The sequence below is a fragment of the Rhinolophus hipposideros genome (genome assembly GCF_964194185.1).
Source record: "Rhinolophus hipposideros genome assembly, chromosome: 4".
In the NCBI taxonomy this organism is placed as follows: Eukaryota; Metazoa; Chordata; class Mammalia; order Chiroptera; family Rhinolophidae; genus Rhinolophus; species Rhinolophus hipposideros.
The window spans coordinates 16,252,332-16,276,907 of record NC_138050.1 but is presented as its reverse complement, the minus strand read 5'-3'; the positions used below and the strand labels follow the sequence as shown (position 1 = coordinate 16,276,907).

Here is a 24,576-nt window from a genome sequence, read left to right as displayed (position 1 = left end):
AGTCTCCCTGGTCACCAGAACTGGGTGCTGCAGGTGTGTCCCTTGTGTAGGTTATATGGTCCTCTTGTAGTTGAGCCTTGATTGCTGTTGGCATGTCAAGGGAGGGATTAACCCTCAGGCTGATTATGAGAACTGGCCATAACTACAGTGGAGGATTTATGCAGGGGAAGGATTCACATTAGTGGGGCTCTGGTGCCTGCTGTGTGTGCCCTTTTGGTGTGTCATTTGTGGAGGTTGTTGGGTGGTGCTCTAGTTTGGTCTGAAGCTAGCTACTGGGTGTTTTGGTTTGGGGGCCATTGGGGGGTGAGTTCTGGTGCAGGACACTGCCCAGGGCCACTTGGTATGAGCTACAAAGTGAGCTGCAGGTGGTTGCCACTGGGCTTGGAGGTGCCTTGGAGAGGCTAAGCTGTGAACTGAAGCCAGCTTCCTCTAGTGCTGAGCTTGGGGCTACTTATTAAGAGGTACAGGGCAAGCTGAGGCCAGATGCTGCTTGTTTGGGTTTGTGAACCTTTGGGAGATTTTAGGAAAGTCCACAGCATGAGCCAAGTAAGTCTGTTTGCATGGAAAAGCCACTGGAAGCATCTCTGGTGAGCCTGCCAGTTGGGTGGGGCCAGATCTCAGTTAGTCATTTGGATGGGGCAAATGGTGTCAGCTAGGAAACACAGATATCACACCCTCCTGCATGTGCAGGCTGGGTGGTGGGAGGGCTCAACGACGGAACAATGGCCTCTGCCAGCACTTCTGTCTGGGAGAAAACTGCTCATTCAGCCCGCTCTCTCAAGCTAGACAATTCAGTTTCTCCCTGAATGTCCCTGGTGCCTTTCCAGCTGCTGCCCCAGCGCTGGAAGTGAGAGCAAGTGAGTCCCTCAGCACGTAAGTTCATGTGTGGGCCTTCTAAAAGGAATGCCTGGGGTGACAGCTGCCCACTGTCTCACTCAGTCTCAATATCCACAGGTTTTCACTGCCGGAATTTATGGGGACATCTCTTCCTGGCACTGGAACCCTGGGCTGTGGAACCTGGTGTGGGGCTAGGATCCCTCACTTCTCAGGGGGGACCACTGCAGCTGAGATATCCCTCCCAATTTTTAATGGTCACATGTAGGTGTGGGACCAGCCAATTCCTCATCTCTGCCCCTCCTACCAGTCTTGACTTGGCTTTTTCTGTGTGTCCTTAGTTATAGGACTTCTGTTCAGCTAGATTTCAGGTGATTCTCAATAATAGTTTTTCTGTAGTTTTAATTTTGAGGTGGTCATGGAATGAGGCAAGCACAGTGTTTACCTACTCTGCCATCTTGACTGGAAGCTGATTTTTCTTTTTTAATACAGGCATTTATAGTTATTAATTTCCCTCTCAGTACTGCTGTAGATGCATCCCACAAATTTTGGTATGTTGTCTTTTCATTTTCATTAAACTCAAAGTATTTTCTAATTTCCCTTTTGATTTATTTATTGAATAATTTGTTATTTAAGAGTGTGTTGCTTTGTTTCCATATGTTTCCAAGTTTCTTTCAGTTATTGATTTTTAAATTACATTACACTGTAGCCAAAAATAGTCTTTCTGTGATTTTCTTTTTTTTTTTTTTTTAATTAATTTTATTGGGGTGACAATTGTTAGTAAATTTACATAGATTTCAGGTGTACAATTCTGTGTTACATCGTCTATAAATCCCATTGTGTGATCACCACCCAGAGTCAGTTCTCCTTCCATCACCATATATTTGATCCCTTTTACCCTCATCACCCACCCCCCACCCCCTTACCCTCTGGTAACCACTAAATTATTGTCTGTGTCTATGAGTTTTTGTTTCTCATTTGTTTGTCTTGTTCTTTTTGGTTTATATACCACATATCAGTGAAATCATAGGGTTCTCTGCTTTTTCTGTCTGACTTATTTCACTTAGCATTATTCTCTCAAGATCCATCCATGTTGTCACAAATGCTCCTATATCATCTTTCCTTAACGCCGAATAGTATTCCATTGTGTATATGTACCACAACTTCTTTATCCATTCATCTATCGAAGGACATTTTGGTTGTTTCCATGTCTTGGCCACCGTAAACAAAGCTGCAATGAACATTGGCGTACACGTGTCTCTATAGAGAAATGCTTTTATATTTTTGGGGTAGATACCCAGGAGAGCGATTGCTGGGTCATATGGTAATTCTATTCGTAATTTCTTGAGGAACCTCCACACTGCCTTCCATAGCGGCTGCACCAGTCTGCATTCCCACCAACAGTGTATGAGAGTTCCTTTTTCTCCACAGCCTCTCCAACACTTGTTACCATTTGTTTTGTTGATGAAAGCCATTCTGACTGGGGTGAGGTGATATCTCATTGTGGTTTTCATTTGCATTTCTGTGATGATTAGCGATGTTGAGCATTTTTTCATATGTCTATTTGCCATTTGTATATCCTCTTTGGAGAAATGTCTCTTCAGGTCCTCTGTCCATTTTTCAATTGGGTTGTTTGTTTTTTTGTTGTTGAGTTTCATGAGTTCCTTGTATATTTTGGATATTAGCCCCTTATCAGAGGAACTGTTTGCGAAAATCTTCTCCCATTCAGTTGGTTGCCTCATTATTTTGTCAATAGTTTCTTTTGCTGTGCAGAAGCTTTTCAGTTTCATATAATCCCATTTGTTTATTTTAGTTTTTACTTCCATTGCCTTTGGAGTCAAATTCATAAAATGCTCTTTGAACCCAAGATCCATAAGTTTAGTACCTATGTTTTCTTCAATGCAGTTTATTGTGTCAGGTCTTATGCTTAAGTCTTTGATCCATTTTGAATTAATTTTGGTACATGGTGACAGATAGCAGTCCAGTTTCATTCTTTTGCACGTAGCTATCCAATTCTGCCAGCACCATTTATTGAAGAGGCTGTCTTTCCTCCATTGTATGTTTTTAGCTTCATTGTCAAAAATTATCTGTCCATATTTATGTGGTTTTATTTCTGGGTTCTCAATTCTATTCCATTGGTCTATGTGTCTGTTTTTCCGCCAATACCAAGCTGTTTTGATTATTGTAGCCCTGTAGTACAAGGAAAAATCAGGGAGTGTGATACCTCCAGTATTGTTCTTTTTTTTTAATATTGCTTTGGCTATTCGGGGTCTTTTGTGGTTCCAAACAAATCTGATGATTTTGTGTTCTATTTCTTTAAAAAATGCCATTGGGATTTTAATGGGGATTGCATTAAATCTGTATATGGCTTTGGGTAATATGGCCATTTTAACTATGTTGATTCTTCCAATCCATGAGCACGGAATGTCTTTCCATTTCTTTGTGTCTTCTTCAATTTCTTTCAATAATGTCTTATAGTTTTCAGTATATAAATCCTTCACATCCTTGGTTAAGTTTATTCCTAGGTATTTTATTTTTTTTGCTGCAATTGCAAAAGGAATTGTTTTTTCTATCTCTTTTTCTGAGATTTCATTGTTGGTATATAGGAAAGCAATGGACTTTTGTACGTTGATTTTGTAGCCAGCAACTTTACTGTATTCATTGATTGTTTCTAATAGCTTTTTGGTGGAGTCTTTAGGGTTTTCTATATATAGCATCATGTCATCTGCAAAGAGTGACAATTTAACTTCTTCATTCCCAATTTGGATGCCTTTTATTTCTTTCTCTTGCCTGATAGCTCTGGCGAGGACTTCCAACACTATGTTGAAAAGCAGAGGTGATAGGGGACAACCTTGTCGTGTTCCTGAACGTAGAGCAAAGGGCTTCAGCTTTTCACCATTAATTATGAGATTAGCTGAGGGCTTGTCGTATATGGCCTTTATTACGTTGAGGTATTTTCCTTCTATACCAATTTTAGTAAGTGTTTTAATCATAAATGGATGTTGTATCTTATCAAATGCTTTTTCTGCATCAATTGATAGAATCATATGATTTTTGTCCTTTATTTTGTTTATGTGATGTATCACATTGATGGATTTGCGAATGTTGAACCATCCTTGTGCCCCGGGGATGAACCCCACTTGGTCGTGATGAATAATCTTTTTAATGCATTGTTGTATTCGATTTGCTAGAATTTTGTTTAGGATTTTAGCATCTGTATTCATCAGAGATATAGGTCTGTAGTTTTCTTTTTTTGTGTTGTCCTTACCAGGTTTTGGTATCAGGGTAATGTTGGCCTCATAAAATGAGTTAGGGAGTACTGACTCTTCTTCAATTTTTTGGAAGAGTTTGAGCAGGATTGGTATTAGATCCTCTTTGAAGGTTTGGTAGAATTCACTGGTGAAGCCATCTGGTCCAGGACTTTTGATTTTGGGAAGGTTTTTGATGACTGATTCAATTTCGTTACTGGTGATCGGCCTGTTAAGATTTTCCAGTTCTTCATGATTCAGCCTTGGAAGGCTATATGTTTCTAAGAACTTGTCCATTTCTTCTAAGTTATTAAATTTGGTGGCATATAGTCCTTCATAGTATTCTTGGATAATCCTTTGTATTTCTGTGGTGTCCGTGATAACTTCCCCTTTTTCATTTCTGATTTTGTTAATTAGTGTCTTCTCTCTTTTTATCTTAGTGAGTCTAGCCAAGGGTTTGTCAATTTTGTTAATCTTTTCAAAGAACCAGCTTTTTGTCACATTAATTTTTTCTATTGTCTTTTTGTTCTCTATTTCATTTAGTTCTGCTCAGATTTTTGTTATTTCCTTTCTTCTGCTGACCTTGGGTTTCGCTTGTTCTTTTTCTAGTTTTTTAAGGTGTAACATGAGGTTATTTATTTGGGATTTTTCTTGTTTCTTGAGATAGGCCTGTAATGATATAAATTTCCCTCTTAAAACTGCTTTCGCGGCATCCCAAAAATTTTGGTAGGATGTATTTTCATTGTCATTTGTTTCTTTGTATCTTTTGAGCTCTCCTCTAATTTCTTCTTTGACCCAGTCGTTCTTTAAAAGTATGTTGTTTAATCTCCATGTATTTGTGTTTTTTCCTGCTTTCTTTTTGCAGTTGATATCCAATTTCAAAGCTTTGTGATCAGAGAATATGCTTGGTATGATTTCAATCTTCTTAAATTTGCTGAGGCTGATTTTGTGTCCCAATATATGGTCTATCCTTGAGAATGTTCCATGTACACTAGAAAAGAATGTATAGTCTGATGTTTTAGGATGAAGTGCTCTATATATGTCAATCATGTCCAATTCATCTAATGTGTCGTTTAGGGCTGCGATTTCGTTATTTATCTTCTGTTTGGATGATCTATCCATAGCTGTCAATGATGTATTTAGGTCCCCTAGTATAATTGTGTTTTGGTCAATTTCTCCCTTTAGTTCTGTTAGTAGTTGCTTGGTATATTTCGGTGCTCCCTGATTGGGGGCATAAATATTGATGACTGTTATGTCTTCTTGTTGTATAGTCCCCTTTACCATTATGAAATGTCCATCTTTGTCTCTTGTTATCTTTTTCACCCTGAAGTCTGTTTCATCGGAAATCATTATGGCTACACCTGATTTTCTCTGGGTACCATTTGCTTGGAGTGTCAATTTCCACCCTTTCACTTTGAGTCTATGCTTGTCCTTGTAGCTGAGATGTGTCTCTTGTAGGCAGCATATGGTTGGGTTTAGTTTTTTGATCCAATCTGCTACTCTGTGTCTCTTTATTGGTGAGTTCAGTCCATTTACGTTTAGGGTGATTATTGATATGTGAGGATTTCCTGTCATTCTGTCTTTAGTTTTCTGGTAAGGCTGTGTCTCCATTGTTTCTTTGCCTTTTTGTTGTTGTCTGTTATTTCTGTGTGGTGGTATTCTATGATGTTTCCCTCTGTTTCTTCTTTTATTACAGTATATATTTCAGATTTGGATGTTTTTTGAGTGGTTACCCTTGAGTTTATGTAAAAGAAAGTTTGATATTTAGAGTATTCCAGTTTCTTCAGTACGCTTACTTTCTCTATTCCCATATTCCAGTTCAGGCCTTTACGCTCCCCCTTTTTATGTTTCGGTTGCCACAAGTTGTCCCTGTTGATGGTGGTCTAATAGCCTCCTTTAGTATTTCTTGTAGTGCAGGTCGTGTATTAGAAAATTCCCTCAGCTTCTGGATGTCTGGAAAGGTCTTTATTCCTCCTTCATATCTAAAGGAGATCTTTGCTGGATATATTATTCTTGGCTCATGATTTCTCTCTTTCAATAGTTTGAATATTTGGTTCCATTCCCTCCTAGCTTGTAGAGTTTCTGCTGAAAAATCTGATGATAATCTAATGGGCTTTCCTTTGTAAGTTACCGTCTTCTTTTCCCTGGCTGCCTTGAGGATTCTTTCTTTGTCATTGATTTTAGACAGCTTCAATACAATGTGCCTTGGTGAAGGCCTGTTGGGATTGAGGTAATTAGGTGTTCTATTTGTTTCTTGGATTCGAGGATCCAGTTCTGTCCACAAGTTTGGGAAGTTCTCATCGACGATTTGTTTGAATATATTCTCTGTTCCCTTCCCTCTTTCTTCTCCTTCTGGTATGCCCATTATTCTTATATTGCTCTTTCTGATGGAGTCAGAAAGTTCTTGTAGAGTTCTTTCATTTCTTTTAAGTCTCAAGTCTCTTTCTTCTTCCCTCTGTGTAAATTCCAGGTTCCTATCTTCGATGTCACTGATTCTTTCCTCCATCTGGTCAACTCTACTACCTAAGCTGGATATTTTATTGTTAATTTCTTCTATTGAGTTCTTAATCTCCAGAAATTCTATTTGGTTCTTTTTCAAGATTTCAATCTCTTTTGTAAAATGCTCATGGTGTTCTTTGATTGTGTTTCTGAGTTCATTAAACTGCCTTTCTGTGTTTTCTTGCATCTCGTTCAGTTTTTTCAGAATTGCGATCTTGAATTCTCTGTCATTTAAATCACAAAGGTCCATATCTCTAAGTTCCTTTTCTGGAGACTTTTCACTTTCTTTCTGAGCTAATTTGTTGCCTTGGTTATTCATGGCAATCACTGATTTACTATTTCTCTTCCTAGACATCTACAGGAGTGTCTTCTGCAACAGGTTGATAGGTATGCGAAGAGCTTTTGGAGTTCCAAAGCTCTTTCTGCACCAGATTCAGAGCCCGTTTGTTTCAGCAGTTCTGTTTACTCCTGCAGGGATCCGCCCAGGTAGGTGGGGCCAGGGGCGGGGTGAGTTGTGAGAGGTGGCCCAGAGCAATGGCGGCGACCACCACCACAGCCAGTCCTGCTTCCACAGCTCCCTCCCCTTTGCCGGAACTAGTTGAGCTGCGAATCTGTGTCTGAGGTCCACAGTTCTCAGAGCAGCAAATATTCTGTCCTTTGATCCGACACTGCTACTTTATCGCTTCTAGCATCAGGCAGGTGGGGGCGGGGCGAGCTCTGGGAGGGTAGGGAGGGGGTGGCTAGTCTCCGTGCCTAAGGCTTCCGTTCTCCGCTCGGCAGTGAGGGCTTAAACCGCCGATTTCAGCCCTCTTCCCTCAGTCTTTGCTGCCGGGAACGTTGGGTTCAGCCATTTTGTATGCTGCCCCCTCAGCCCTGTGGGCCGTAAGCAGAGCCCTAGCAGTCCGAGTCCTTCCCTCTCCCGCAGCTGCGGAAGATCCGGGAGCAGCGAGCTCGGAGCACTGAGCTAGGTCTGTGTCCTGCGCCCGCGCGGCTCCGTCTCCGCACTTCTCCTCTCCCTCCTCCCCCGCTCGCGCGATTCACCCACCTGGAGGTGAATTCAGTAGTGGGCCTCTTCGTCTTGCCTGTCTGCTGTGCAAGAAGTCCTTTGTGGAGTTATTGTTGTCCGATTCGTTGTAAATTCCAGGGGAGCGTTACAGAGGCTCACCTCACGCCGCCATTTTTTTCTCAAGTTCCCCTTTCTGTGATTTTCAATTCTTTTAAATATATTGAGACTTTTTGTGGCCCAACCAATGGTCTATCTTGAATTTTAAAATTATGTATTCTGCTGCTATCAGTTGGAATGTCCCATTAGATGTCTGTTAGGTTAGAATGGTTTACAGTGTTGTCCAAGTCTTCTGTTTCCCTGTTGATCCTCTGCTTAGTTGTTCTATGCATTATTGAAAGTGGGCTATTGAAGTATGCGATCATTATTGTTGAATTTTCTATTTTTTCCTTCAGTTCTTTTCATTTTTGCTTAATGTGTTCTGGGGCCATATATATGGCCTGGATATTACCATCTTGGTTGGAATATTTTATCTGTAGCTATACAACACAGATCTGCATTTTAATGACAAGCTCTATCATTTGAAAAATGGACACTTTAAATTTTACATCTGAAGAGCTTCCTTATATTTATACGTTCTTTTTAGTGGATAGAGTATGCTTTGGCGGATACACAGCCTCACCTATGGCTACTTAGAAGAAAAGTTAAAACTAACATGAAGAACTAAGATCCTTATATTCCTTGGGAATTCTTAGCTTGGGAATTCATCCTAGGGAATTCATCCTGGCCAAATTAACAAAACTCTCATTGTGTATTAGAAAAGAAAAAGTAACTCTTTTAGTGAAAATAAAAACACAATATTTAGAGAAATTATAGAAAATATGTTTGAAATAGAAAGCAAGTCAATTTTCTAAAAATCAATTTACTAAAACTTAATGTTCAGGAAGTCAATTCACAAAGCAACAAATCACCCAGTGACCAATGAAGAAATTACTAAAAACACTGACAACATTATCTGTTCTAAGTACTCATAATGACTCCTTTATTTAAAATGACATTGAATTAGGTCATCCCATATCTTATTATCTGATATGTTTTATTATGCAGAATATCCTACTTTGACCTATAATTAAAGCATATTACAGCACCATATTACCTCGTCACTAAACTTTGTTTTTAAAGTTTCTGATTAACACATGGATAAGTTTTATTTTAGGTTTTATTCAGTTAGAAGAATAAACAAATTCTTTTACATACATTGTACAATTATGAGAACATATTTGAGAGTGTGACCATAACACAGTCTTTGAGGATTATGTCCTGGGACTTCCTAAGAAAGATGTACTGTACTTTTGATACTTCTGAAAATAAGCCTTTTGGATACAATCCAAAATATATTTACTTTATAGTAACTCGAGTATCACATGTCTATTTTTACTATAATTATTATTTATAATAAGAAATTATTCCAATAAATACAATAATAAAAATGGACTTACTTCTGTGGGAAAGGAACGGATATCATTAAATGATAAATTAAGATATATCAATTGGAAAGCCAAAGGTGTTAAGTCTGGACAATTCAGAATAAAAAAGCCCTAAAAGAAAATGATAAAATATAAGACAGAAGTATTAGCAATGCACAAAATATTTTATACCAGCATAAAAAAAGAAAAACAAACACATATTATGAATGAAAATGTTTGATACAATACACTAACAAACCTATGCTCGTTTTCATTCATTTATTTAAGTCTATCGTGATAATCTCGTAAATATGTAAAGGATAAAAACAAAATAGAAACAATACTAAATATTCACGTACATAATAAGTATAGTGATATATGTGTGACAGGCATTATTTCAGATAATAATGCGCAAACAGTTTATTTAGTGTCCACTCATGCTGAAATATAAGTAAATTTATATTTAATTATCCTTTTTACCCCCTGGGTTTTTTCATGTTTCTACTTCTATTTCTCTGTTTTCTTTCTATTAATATAACATATCTAAAATTACTTGCTTAATTAAATATACCAATTTCTGAAAGAGGAAAACTTATGCCTCCTTATGGACTAAATGTTTGTGTCCCCCCAAATTCATATGTTGAAGCCCTAATCCCCAATGTGATGGCTCTTAGAAGTGAGGCCTTTGGGAGGTGATTAGGATAAGATGATATCTTAAAGGTGGAGCCCTCATGAAGGGGTTAGTGCCCTTATATGAAGAGGAGAGGACCAGAGTTCTCTCTCTCCCTGCCATGTGAGGATACAGCAAGAAGACAGGTATAAACTAGAGAGCTCTCACTAGGATCCAAATCAGCTGAGACCTCAATCTTAAACTTTCTCGCCACCAGAACTGTGATAAATAAATGCTGTTTAAGCTACTCAATCAATGGCATGTTGTCATAGTAGCCTGAACTGACTAAAACATGACTGGTGCCACCAGTATCTTGAATGCTCCAAGGAAGTTGAAACATTTGTTTCATAAGGATCATAGAATCAGTGGGGAATAACTAAATGAACCAAGGAACTCGAATGCTGGATGATCAAACCTCAGCTTGCAGTGAAGGGCGGTGTTGCATAGGTTATATATAGGACGTACTATGTAAGAATGAAAAGGTTCATAGTTGGAATTAACAGTGCTGGTTTCAAGACTGACCTTTTAATAAAGTACTAATATTTGTGAATGTCTATATGTTAGTAGTAGACAAAAATAGGTGCTCTTTCCTCCTGTTAGTAAACACTTTTCTCTTCTCTGAAGAATTAGTGGTACACTCAATTATGTAGCAGTAATGTGTCTATCACAGTCTCTAATCATTCCACTTAGTGTGTTCAGATAACTACTGCCTTTACATTTCCTTCTGCCTAGAAAGTTCTTCCCCCATCTACTGCTATGAATTATCTTTTCACTTCATTCAGCAGCCTGCTTATAGTCAGCTGTTTGTTCATAAGTCATTTGATCAGCTAGGTCTTTCCTGACCAACATCTCAAACCAGTGTTCCATCATATGTCTCCCTGACTCTCCACTTGCTTTATTGTTTTTAATAGTTGTTATCACCATAGGACAGACTATGTATGAATATATGTATGTATGGTCTCACTCTGCTAAAGTATGAGCTCAGTGAAATAGGTACCTTTTCTCTTTTGCACACAGATACATACTTTACTACTGGTACGTAGTGGGTTCTTAATAAATATTGGCTGAATAAGTGAATATGCATAACCTTCGCATTGCCTCATGGAATCCCAGGGACCTTCACTGTGGATATACCATGAGGCCTGCCCACTACAGGTACCCTGGATCTCTCCTTTACCCTTCCATCACAAAGTCTGTTTGCTGCGGTTATCATGGAAAGAACGTGAAGAACTAAATAGCACTAATAATGTGGAGGCTTTCTCAGTCTCTTGAATTGCTCTAGCAACCTTTAAGCACTTATGCATTGAGTCTGTATCATACTAATCAGTATATTTGTTTTGTGTAAATTTTTGTTTATATAAAATCTGTTTCTTTAATAAGCCCCTGAGATAGATTAGGAATATAACTTTTAATTCTTTTATATCACCCCACAGAGCTCAGGATCCTACTCTGGAGTCAAATGTTTTTTAAACTAATATTAATGGCTGTGGAAATAATTTTTTTTTACTAGATCCTCCCAACTTTTTAGAAGCTGTATTCTTCCTTCATTTAAAGAAGGGGTTAGCAAACTACAGCCTGCCACCTGTTTTTCTCTATAAAGTTTCATTTGAACACAGCCATGCTCATAAATTTAGGTATTGTATATGGCTGTTTTTGTACAATATAACACAGCTGAGTAGTTGTGACAGAGACCATGTAGCTCTAAAAGCCTAAAATTTTACTATGTAGCCCTTTACAGAAAAAGCTTGCCAACCTCTCATTTAAAGCAATTATCTTCAAAATCAGATAATCTGATTTTTTTCACTTCTACTAATGGTCACAGACCTTATTTCAAACCAACTCTCCCAATAAATCCAAAAGAAAAGAAAAATACAACAAAGGCTTGGGGAATTACCAAGGTAGCCAGGACTTAGTAAGACAAAATTCCAGAGAAAAGGGAATCTCAGGGTGATAAACATAATACCCAACACTATTTTTCTCCAAAAGTCATTTGCCTAATCCAAAGCTTTGGTCAAGAGGCTGAATAGAACTATAACCAGTGTCATAGGACTAGGGAGATAAAAATTGGAATTCAGCGCTTATCGAGGAGGAGGGCCATCGGCTTAGTATGAGATGGCTGAAAGGCTACAGCCCTAGGATAAAAGGTTAACAGGAAAGCTCTACAAAGATGGAAGCCCAGTACTAAACCAGCTTATTCTCTATTGTATTAATGTGAATCTTCCCTAGCTCCTCTGCCTGCCAGAAGTAACAATAAAAATTCTCTGGAAAAAGATAACATCATCCAGGGCCTCAAACTATCTCTATACAACATCTACCATGCAATCAAAAATCAAAAGAGATGCAAAAAGACAATAATTGGACAAAAAACAAAGAGAAATGATAGACCACGGAAACAGGCCCACAGATAATCCACATATTGGATGTATCAGAGATGTGCTAAAAAAAACAAACTGTTATTAATAGGCTCAAGAAATTAAATTATCAAGATAAATTATAAAGTGAAAATTTAAACAATAAAAATATCTAAATAGAAGTTTTAGATTTAAAAAAATAATGAAAACTAAAGACTTTGCAAATTTCACAAAGCTAAAAGGAGAATGATGAAGCTACAATTTAGATAAGAAGAAAATACTCAGAATAAAGCATAGAGTGTAAAAGGGGTAGAAAATACAGGAAACAGAGTAAGAGATATATGGGACAGGGTGGAAAGTTCTAAGATGGATGCATCTGGATTCCAGTAAGAAGAGGACATGAAGAATGGGAGCAGCGGCAACATTTGAAAAGATCCTGAAAAAATTTGACAGAACTGATGAGAGATAAAATCACATATTCGAAAAGGGCTATGAACCATAGAAAGATAAATATTTTAACAACTACACCTAAGCACATCATAGTAAAACTGCTTAAATTCAAAGACAAAGAGGGAATCTTAAAATCAGCCACAATAAAAGACATCTATGTAGGCAGGAGAGAAACAGCCTGACATGAGTCATTGCCTGAGTAAGGCAAGGAAAATATCTACACTTGAGAAAATTCTGGTATAGAGTGGAAGAACCCAAATAATGTGAAGAGGATGTCAACATAGGGGAGTGTCTCAGATCCCAAGCAAAGAAAGGAGAGAGTATATGTGGGTGAGGGGATGACAGCAAAAAAAGCCAGGTTGGTTACATATTGGTTGAATAAGTACGAAAATTAAGGAAAATGGAAGCCAATTTTCTCACTGTTGGAGAAGGGAGTTATATATTTAACAAGAGAGAAAATTGGAATGACTCTTGTAGTGTTAGAGCAGAGTTGGATGTATTGATAGAAATTCAGTTTTGAGTGTGTGTGTTTGTGTGTGTGTGTGTGTGTACTAGTGCACACACCTATTAACTAGCTTTGCCCGCTGAAAGAGTCTATAATACCCTAATATCAACGACAACACCAAGTGCCCAGATCTTGGCTTCATCACTAAAAGTAACCAGGAGTCCTTAGAAAAATGGCAGATTCCAGGGCTGGGGCTGGAAGTATGATGGAGATATGTGAAAAGGACAGAGAAACTAACTTGATTGGGCTTTTACTAATGAAATCTGGGGTAACTTGAGAATAAAAATAAATAATGGTATGACAGATTATACTCACCAAATAAAATAGTGATATAAATGAATGAATGAATGAATGAATGAATGAATGAATAAATAAATAAATAAATAAATAAAATGTTTGATGAGAAATAGGATTATTTGCATGGTTTCAAAGTACCCCAATATACTTATTAAATACAATGAAATAAAAGAGTAACAGTGGAGAAGCCCTGAAGATACCACCTTAAATAATCAAAGTGAACACAATTAGTAATGGGATAAAATGAAATCATGCACCACTTGATAAGATAGAATGAGAAAAAGCTTTTGAGATATTAATGTCAAAGGTGAAAAATCTATATCTAATCATGAGAAAAATACAAGACAAACTCATACTAATAGACATTTTACAAAATAACTGGCCTGTAATCTTCAAAAGTTTCAAAGTCATGAAATTCAAAGAAAGCTGCAAACATACCAGCCTGAAAGAAACTAAAACAACCACATAGAACATGTGACCCTGGATTGAATCCTTTGTTATAAAGAACATTACTGGATAAATCAGCAAAATTTAACTGGAGTCTCTTTGATTGGATACAGTAATGCATCAATATCAATTTCCCGATTTTGAGGGTCTGCTCTGTAGTTATGCAAAAGAGTGTCCTTGCTTGCAGGAAATATGTACTAAAGTATTCAGGGATAATGAAGCAATCTTGGGGGATGCAGTTAAAGGCATGATTACAGGAAAATGCATAGCCTTAATTACATAAATAAGAAAAGGAAAGGCTGAAAATCAGTGATGCCCATATTCATATTAGTATGTCATCTTTTGTGAAGGATCTGTTGAAGTTTTCTGTTTTAGTTTTGTTTTTGTTTTAACTATGTGAAAGACAGATTTCTCAATGGCTCCTATGAATTTGTTCCCTGATAAGACTCCTGTGTCAATTTTTAAAATATTGACTTTGTTTCCAGCAACCATACTAAATTTACTTATAAGTAGGATTTTTTTTGAGATTCCTTAGATTTTATACATACACAACCATGTTGTCTGCTAAAAAAGAAATATTTACTTACTCCTTTCCAATCTTTAGGACTTTTCTTCCTTACCTTAAGTGACTAGAACTTTCATTACAATGAAGAATAAAAGTGAAAGGAAAGATTTTCTTGCCTTGCTTCCAATCTTGGGGAAAACGTATCCAATCATTAATTATGTATGATGTTGGTTGCAGATATTTCATAGAAACCCTTTATTTGATTATGAAAGTTTACTTTGAATCTAGCTTACATAGAGCTTTTTTAAAAAATCTTAAATGGGTGTTAAATATTGTCAAGTTTTTGCATCTGTTGAGATGATGTTGTTGAAAATAAATATCGATTTTCAAATATTTACACAACTTGGAATTTCTTGGGAAAGCTTCACTTGGTCATGATGTATTAATCTTCATTTTTAATTTTGTTGGATTTGATTTGCTAATACTTTGCTAAGGATATTACATTTGTATTTATGAAAAACATTAATCTATAATTTTTCTTTCTTATAATATACATGTCTGGCTTTGGTATGAGAGTTGTACAGGCATCACATAAAATGAGCAGGCAGGCAGTCCTCCTCCTCTACTTTTTCAAGGAGTTGGTGTAAAATGGTATTATTTCTTCCTTACATGTTTGACAGAGTCACCAGTGAAGTCCTACGTACCTGCAGTTTTCTCCATGTAACAACTCTTAATTAAAATTTCAATTAAGTGTTTTACAGGTGCAAGACTTATCTGATGTTTTGTTTCTTCTTTTCATTGTTTCAGCGAGTTGTGTTTTTCAAGGAATTTTTCCATTTCATCCAAGTTGTTGCATTTATTGGGAAAATGTTTTTCTTGATATTTAATTATTTTCTGTAGGAAATGCAGGAACTTCCGCTTTTCAAAATTGACTTTGGTATTTAGAGTTTTCTGTTTTCATTAATCAATCGTAGTCTGGATTTAGCAATTTTATTAATCTTTTTAAAGAGCCAAGTTTTGACTTTGTTGATTTTTTTCTACGTTGTTTATACGTGCTCTAATTCTTTGATTTTCATTCTTATTTTCATTTCCCTACTTACTTAGGGTTTAATTTGCTCTTTTTTCCCTGCTTTCTTAAGATGATATCAAATATAACTGATTTTTATAGCTTTCTTCTTTTCTAATAAATCTATATGTCTATAAATTTCCCTTTAAATACTCCTTTAGTTATTCCTTACAAATTCAGATATGTTGTATTTTTGTTCAGTTTGAAATATTTCTAATTTCCTTTATGTTCCCTGTTTAAAACTTTTTGTTATTAGTGTATTGTTTAATTTGCAAACATTTAGTGTTTTTCTAGGTATCTTACTGTTTTTGACTTCTATTTTAATTCTTTTGTGGTCAAAGAACAAACTCTGTAATATTTAAGCCTTTTGAATTTTACTGAGACATGTTTGTTTTATGTGACCCAACATATATTCTGTTTTGAGATTGTTCCATGTGCACCTAAAAACAATGTGTATTCTGCCATGATTGGGTTTAGGGTTCCATAAATATTAACTGAGTCAAGCTGGTTGACTGAGTTATTTCTGGTCTTCTATATTTTTATTGAATTGTTTCCTACTACTTGTGCATCAATGCTTTGTGTTATTAATTTCCACCTATGATTGTGAATTGCTCTATTTCTTACTTTAGTCCTGTCAATTTTTGCTTTATCAATTTTGAAGCATTTGTGATCACATCTATCCATGTTTACACTATCACATATTCTTGATGAATTGACCTTTTAAACATTTTGAAATTTCTCTCATATATTTGTTTGCATTTTTAAAAGATGTTTTATTAAAATGCAGCTAACATACAATATTATATCAGTTTCAGGTGTACACAATAGTTATTCAACATTTATATACCTAAAGAAGTGATCACCATAAGTCCAGCAACCACCTGACACCGTACCACGCTATCACAATATTATTGACTATATTCCCTATGTTGTACATTATATCCTCATGGCTTAATTTGTTTTATACCTGGAAATTTGAACCTCTTATTTCCCTTCGCCTTCCTCCATTTTAAGTTTTCAATTGGAGTTTGAATTCAATATTATTTTATATTAATTTCAGGTGGACAGCATAGTGGTTAGACACTTACATAATTGAAGAAATGATCCCCCTGACTAGTCTAGTACCCACCTGGCACTATACATAGTTATTAACGTATTGTTGACTATATTACCTATGCTTTACATCCCCATGACTATTTCCTAATAATAAATTTGTACTTCTTAATCCCTTCACCTTTTTCACCCTGCCTCCAACCCTCTCCCATCTATCACCCAGATAAGTCTAGTATCCATCTGACACCATACATAGTAAAGTATTATTGACTATATTCCTTATGCTCTACCCTACATGGCTACTTTGTAACAACCAATTTGTACTTCTTAATCCCTTCCCCCTTTTCATCACCCCACCACCCTCCCGTCTGGCAACCATCAAAATGTTCTTTGTATCTATGACTTTGTTTCTGCTTTGCTTGCTTGTTTATTTTGTTCTTTAGATTCCTTGTATAAGCAAAATCACATTGCATCTTTCTTTCTCTGTCTGACACTCCACTCAGCACAATACCCTCCAGGTCCATCCATGCCCCCGCAGATGGCAAGAACCCATTCCCTGCCATGGCTGAGCAATATTCCATTGTATATATGTACCACCTACTTTTTATCCATTCATCACTGAGACCGAGGCTGCCTCCACACCTTGGCCACTGTAAAGAATGCTTCAAAGAACATATGTAGGCACACATCCCCTTGAAGTAGTGTTTTGGGTTTCTTCTGATAAATACCTGGGTCCTTCTTTGTGTCTTGTTATATATCCTCCACCACCCCCCATTTTCATGAAATGTTTCTTTTTCCATCCCTTTACTTTCAGTCTGTGTATGTCTTTCTATCTGGAGTGAATCTCTTTTAGGCATTATGTTCGAGGGTCTTGTTTTCTCATCCATTCAGACAATTATTGGGTGGGCCCAATAATTTTGTGGGCTGAGGTCTCAGGGAATCAGGGTGAATGAACACTGTTAGCCAGGCTGATGGAGACTCAGATATGGTGGCTGCCTGCATCTGCACACTGAGAGGGGAAGGGACTCAACAAAGAAACAATGACTTGAACTAGCTCCTTCATCCAGGAGAAAGCCATCCCTCCAGCCCTCGCTCTAAAGGTAGATAACTCAGTTCCTCCCTGTATGTCCCTGGTGCCTTTTGAGCTGCTGCCCCAGCCCTGCGCTGAGAGTAAGTGAGTCCATCAACAAGTAAGTTTGTGCATGGGTCCTTTAAGAGGAACACCGGGGGGTGCAGCCACCCTTTGTCTCACTCAGCCACAATCTCAGCTAGTTTTCAAAAGAAGTTATGGGTAGTTCTCTCCCTGGCTATGAAATCCTGGGCTTGGGAGCTTGGTGAGGAGCTGAGCCCCCTCACTCCTCCAGGAGGGAAAATCCATAGGCGAGATATCCCTCCTGATTTTTATGATTATATATGGGTGTAGGACCAGCCCATTCTGCATCTCTGCCCACCCTACAGATCTCGAGATGGGTTCTTCTGCATGACCTTAGTGTGGGGCTTCTGTTCAGCAAGACTTCAGGTGATTCTTAATAATGGTTGTTCTGTAGTTTAGTTGTAATTTTGACATGGTCCTGAGGGGAGGTAAGCACAGTATTTACCTACTCTGCCATCTGGACCAGATCCTCTCTACCTATATTTTGTTAACTTTTTATTTTTAGTGTTATCTTCTACGTTAGCCATATATACATATATAGCCATAGAAATATAGCCATGAGAGCTTTATAAGCCTAGTGTTAACTTTTACCACAGTCTTTTACCCCAGTTTTATCTTTAACCATCAGTGTATTTATATTTAAAGTATATATTTTGTAACTAGCATAGGAGGTCTGACAATTAAGTTTGTGAACTTGTTGCACTGATGTTGCTAACCTTTTTTGATATCAGAGGGATTATTCATTATGAATTGTACCAACTGGACAAACAGTTAACCAAGTTTACTATTTGAAAGTGCTGAAAAGGCTGCATGGAAAAGTTGGATGACCTGAACTTTTCACCAACAATTCATGAATTTTGCATCACGACAATGCACCAGCTCACACGGCACTGTCTGTGAGGGAGTTTTTAGCCAGTAAACAAATAACTGTATCGGAACACCCTCCCAACTCACCTGATCTGGCCCCCAATGACTTCTTTCTTTAACCAAAGATAAAGGAAGTATTGAAATGAAGACATTTTGATGACATTCAGTATATCAAGGGTAATACAATGAGAACTCTGATGGCCATTCCAGAAAGAGTTCCAAAATTGCTTTGAAGGGTGGACTAGGCACTAGCATCAGTGCATAGCTTCCCAAGGGGAGTACTTCAAAGGTGACCCTAGTGATATTCAGCAATGAGGTATGTAGCTCTTTTTCTAGGATGAGTTCGTGAACTTAATTGTCAGATCTCACATAATTGGGTCATATTTTGTTATCCAGTCAGACAATCTGTTTTTTAATTATAGGAATGTTTAGTCCATTTATATTTAACATAATTATTAATATGTTTAGATTTCACGTTACCATTGTGGTGTTTGTTTTCTATTTTCCCATCCATTCTTTGTTCCTGTATTCTTTCATTGCCTTTTTTATTATAAACAGAGTATTTTTTAAGATTTCCTTTCTTTTAATTATTTTTGTTATCCTCCTTAGTGTTTTTTAAAAATGGTTCCTTTTTTCTTCAGTTGATCTTTTTTTTTTTTTAACTAAAGTTTATTGCGTTGACAATGGTTAGCAAAAGTGGTTTCTTTAAAGATCACTCTGTGCACCTTCATTTATCACAACCAACCTTTAAATAATATTCTACTACTTGACGAATAAAGAACCTTATAATAGAAACATACATTTAGCCACTCTTGATCCTTTATAATCCTGTTGCAAAATATTTAATATTTTTTTGTGAAACAGTGTTGGATTTTGTCAAATGTCTTTTGTACATTAATTAAGATGATTACATGTTTTCCCCTTCATTTATTTATGTGCTTTATTATTCTGATTGATTTTCTTATGTCAAACCATCCTTTCATTTCAAGAATAAATGTCACTTAGTCATCAAGTATGATCCTTTTAATATCTTTGTGGATTCAGTTTGCTACTGTTTTGCTGAGGACTTTTCATCTATATTCATTAGGAATATTGGTCTGTGGTTTTCTTGTGGTGTTTTTGTCTTTCTTTGGTATCTGAGTGAAGCTGACAGCATAGATTATGTTAGAGGTTGTGATATTTTGATTTATTAAAAAAAACATATATTTGGTCATTCTCATATATATTTGATCTTCACTTATGATTCTTGGCTGACAGCTCCCCAAATCCTTGGAATTTCCTGAGCCATAAGAGCAATGAGAGCATCTTTTGTCATACTTGGTCTCTTATCCTCAGTTTCTGAAATTGCTTCAGAGCCATAAAGGTGAAATGGGTGTCTTGTTATTCATAACAAGGCCCTTTCCACCACAACTCAATTGATCTTAATAAGGTGACTTTTCTAAAGCACCTAAGGATGGGGACTGGTTGCCAGGGGAACCAACCATGTGATTAGAAGGTTAGAACTTTCAGTCTATACACTCCCATCTCCTGGGAGGAAAGTGAGGTTGGAGATTTAGTTCAATTTAATCAATTATGCCTATGTAATGAACCCTCCATAAAAATCAAAGGACAAGGTTGGAGAGCTTCTAAGTTGGTGAACATACGAAGATTTGGGAAAAGTGGTGCCTGGAGAAAAAAACTCTGCAGCTTTTTCCCATATCTTGCCCCATGTATCTCTTCATCTGGCTATTGATTTGTCTCCTTTAGTATCCTTTGTAATAAACCAGTAATCTAGTTAAGTAAATGGGTTTCCTGAGTTCTCTGAGACATTCTAGCAAATTAATCAAAACCAAGTAGGCAGTTGTAGGAACCTCAGATTTGTAGCCACTCTGTCAGAAATACAGGTAACAACCTGGGCTTGTGATTGGCATCTGTAGTAGAGGGCAGTCTTGAGAGACTGAGCGCTTTACCTGTGGAAACTGATATTATCTCTGGATAGATAGTGTCAGAATTGAGTTGAATTGTAGGACATCCAGCTGGTGTCTGAGAATTGTTTGGTGGTGTGGGACCAAATTAGGTGTGGGACCAAATACTAAAAGAGGAGGTATTCCCTCCTCTTTTATTTTTCTGGAAGAGTTTTGAGAAGTACAGGTGTTTATTTTTCTTTAAATGTTTAGCAGAATTCACCCACAAAATCATCTGGACCTGTACTTTTCTTTTTTGGGGGGTTTTGGTTATTTATTCAATCTATTTATTGTAGATCTGCTTGGATTTCTATTTGTTGTTGAGTCAATTTTGATAATTTGTGTTTTTCTAGAAATTTTTCCATTTCATCTAGGATACTTAATTTTTTAAATACAATTATTCATAGTGTTTTCTTATAATCCCTTTTATTTCTATTTAAAGCCAGTAGTAATATCTCCATTTTCATTTCTGATTTCCGTTTTCATATCTTCTTTTTTTTCCTGTAGTCTAGCTAATTATTTGCCAATTTTGTTGATCTTTCAAATAACTTTTGATTTGATTTTCTCTACCGATTTTCTATCTATCCTCTATTTTTCTCTGTTCTAATTTTTATTATGTCCTTCTGCTAGTTTTGGGTTTCATTTGCTCTTTTAGTTAAGTTCCTTAAGGTATAAAGTTAGTCATTTATTTGAGATCTTTCTTCTCTACATACCATTTCCCCACACATACCCATAGCCTCCCCTAAATATCAACATCTCACACACCAGTATATCTGTTATGATGAATGAACCAACATCAGTACATCATTATTAACCTAAGTCCATAATTTATGTTAGAGTTCAGACTTTGTGTTGTATATTCCATGTGTTTTGACAAATATAAAATGAAATGTGTCCATTATTACAGTGTCATACAGAATAAATCACTGTCCTAAAAAATCTCCTGTGCGCCTCTAATTCATTTTTCCTTCTCACTTCCACATCCCTGTCAACCACTGATATTTTTACTGTCTCCACACTTTTGTCTTTTCCAGAATTTTTTTGGTTTTGTTATTATTTGTTTACTTTTTGAAGTTTCATAACTTTTTTGTAATGTGCCATGTTGATTCCCTTCTCATTCCCTTCATGTAAGATAGTTTCTTAGCAGTGGTTGCAATTGAGATTTCAATTGACATCCTAAATTTACAACAATCTAGTTTGGATTAATACTAAGTTAACTTAAATAGTACACAAAATCTTTGTTCCTATGCAACTCCATCTCCTCCCCCCATATACACAGTTTATATTGTTCTGTCACAAATTACATCTTTGTACATTATGTGTCTATTAACATAGACTTATAATTATTATTTTATGCATTTGTATTTTAAATAATATAGGAAATAGGAGGAAATTTTATAAACCAAAAATAGAATAATATTGACTTTTATACTTATCTGTATTAACCTTAACCAGAGTCCTTTAATTCTTTTTTTTTTTAGTTTTATTTTATTTTATTTTATTTTTACATCCCTCACACCGTGAACCCCCCTCCCCCCATCCACCACCACCCTGACCTCACACCGAGCCATCACATTATACACATAAAATTATAGTTGGCATTCATTAATGTCCAGCCTCTGGTGTACAATGCTTTGAATTGCTGTCTAATGTTTGAAGGACTCTTTTTAGCATTTCATATAGGACAGGTGTACTAATAACAAACTCTGGCAACTTTAGTTTATCTGGGAACATCTTAATTTCTCATTTGTTTCTGAAGGATAATTTTGTGGATATAAAATTCTTGCTTGAGAGAATACTTTTCTTTCATCACTTTAAAAATGCCATCATATTCCTCTCTGGCTCTCATGGTTTCTGATGGAAATTTGGTTATTAATTTTTGAGCATTCTTTATGCACGACAAATCATTCTTCTCTTGCTGCTTTCAAAATACTTTCTGGCCTTTGACAATTTGATTATAATGTGTCTTAGTTGGACCTCTTTGAGTTTATCCTTCTTGAAGTTTGTTAAGCTTCTTGGATGTATAGATTTGTGTCTTTAATCAAATTTGTGGAGGTTTGGCCATTATTTCTTCCAACATTCTTTCTGCCCTTTTCTCTCTCTACTCTTTTTCTGGGACTCCCATTATCTGTATGTTGGTACACTTGATGGTGTCTCACAGGTCCTTTAGGCTCTGTTCATTTTTCTTCATTCGTTTTTCTTTCAGTTTATCATATTCGATCATTTCAGTTGACCTATCTTCCAGTTCTCTAATTCTTTTGTCTGCCTGTGCAAATCCACTGTTTAAACCTCCTATTGGCTTTTCATTTTGGTTGTTTTACTTTTCAGCTCCAGAATTTCTTTTTGGTTCCTTTCTGTAATTTCTATCTCCTTATTGATAATCTCAATCTCTATTGATAATCATGAGTGTTCTGGTTTTCTTTAGCTTTTTTTTTCATGATTCCATTTAGCTATTTGAACATATTTAAGACAGCTGATTTAAAGTCTTTTTTCTAGTACAATGTCTGTGCTCCCTCAGTAACTGTATTTGCTAATTTGTTCTGTGGATGAGTTGTATTTATTATTTCTTCACATATTTTATAATTTTTGTTAAAAACTGGCCTTTTTGATTATTATAATATAGAAATTCTGAAAATCAGATTGTTTCCTGTTTTCAGGGTTTCTTTATGTGTTGTTTTTGAAATCTCTGCTCCTTTAGCTTGTGTTCAGTTAGTGTTTTGACTAACTGAAACAATAGATTTCCTTGAATGCCGGGGGGGGGGGGAAGAGAGAGAGAGAGAGAGAGAGAGAGAGAGAGAGAGAGAGAGAGAGAGAGAACAATACTTCTCCAAGTTATTTTAGATTGGCTCTATGCAAGTGCACCCCTTCAGTGCTTACCCAGGCCATTTAAAACTCTGCCTTAGTTCTCACTTGTGCTGTACCTACAGACCAGCAGAGGTGCAAACTTAGGATCTTCTCAGGTCTTTCCTGAGAATGTATCCTATCCTGGGCCAGCACGTAGCTTTCTAAATTCCCCAGTATAGATGGGCATTTTTGAATATCCTAATTTCCCAAAGAAAAATCTCACTGCAACTTTTCCTATATTTGCAATTTTTTATGAGTCTAAACTTATTTTAAAATAAAATTTAATATAAAGAGCATAGATTTTTTTGAGACCAAAATATTCTAGTTTCAAAGCCAAGCTCTGCCATTTGCTTGTTGTGTTATCTTGTGCAAGTTACTTTTCTTTGGGCTTCAGTGCTCTCCTCTGTAAAAGGAAGATTATAATACCTACTTTGCTGAATTATTAGTTCTAAGAGTAACATTTGCTTTACACACAGTGGGTGCTTAATAAATAGTAACCATTATTATTGTTATTCATCATACTAGGCTTCTGTTCAGTGAAAAGGTAGCCTCATGTTAGATTTGCTACAAAGGCCAAAGATTATTGATAACTTAAAAATGTGATAACTCTGAATCCCTCTTTTCTTATTATACTAGGTAATGGAAAAAGAGGTGCAATTTGAATGTGCTCTTCAGAAATCTCTATTGCAACATGAAATATCTTTTTAATACTCTGAAAACTAACCTGAAGCAAAAATAATTGATAACACAGCAGGAAATTGCCATTAAAAATATCTAGCATACCATAAGATTAAGCGCATTTCTTCCATATATTTGACAGTTTACTATGGCCAGGTTGGTCATGGCTATTACTGTTTCATATCGTGTTGCTGCAACAGTCTTAAAACCGTCACCACGTATAACACTTGCTTCTGATTCATCTCTTTTTCTAGTTTTAATGAGACCTAAATAAACAAAACAATACATGAAACAAATGTGTCATCACTTAGATTGAAATTTGAAATGTACTTATGTCATTATAACAGTGAGCCATCATAAACAGGTTACTGGTACACATCCTCTAGAAGAGATTCCCCATAACCTTCACCCACCCATCTCAGTTGGTTCTGTTTGCCAAAGTGGGTGTTGTTATTATTGTTATTAATATTAGATAGCACTGTTATCTTTCTAAAAGAAAACCATATGCTCATATATTTCTACCCGGGTAACTTGGATTTCATCAATCTCAGTCTTTTTATACTACATGTAAAAATACTTTTAAAAAATTTTACTATGAATTACATAAACAACTTCTTGCTTCACAAAAGTGAAAAAGGACATTATGTAAGTATAACTCAGATAGAAATCACATCCCAAGGAGCAACCTCGCTTTCCC

At 36.3% G+C, this 24,576-nt stretch overlaps 1 protein-coding gene across 1 annotated transcript in view; it reads right to left on the bottom strand.

The window, feature by feature from the left end:
• Positions 1-24,576, bottom strand: part of LRRC63 (leucine rich repeat containing 63) — a gene marked incomplete at both ends in the record, with an annotated part of 73,056 nt that overhangs the window by 30,186 nt on the left and 18,294 nt on the right. The window contains 2 exons of the mRNA XM_081046643.1: positions 9,084-9,182; positions 23,985-24,145. Coding sequence (XP_080902769.1) covers positions 9,084-9,182; positions 23,985-24,145 — 260 coding nt within the window. The remainder of the gene's footprint in view (positions 1-9,083; positions 9,183-23,984; positions 24,146-24,576) is intronic.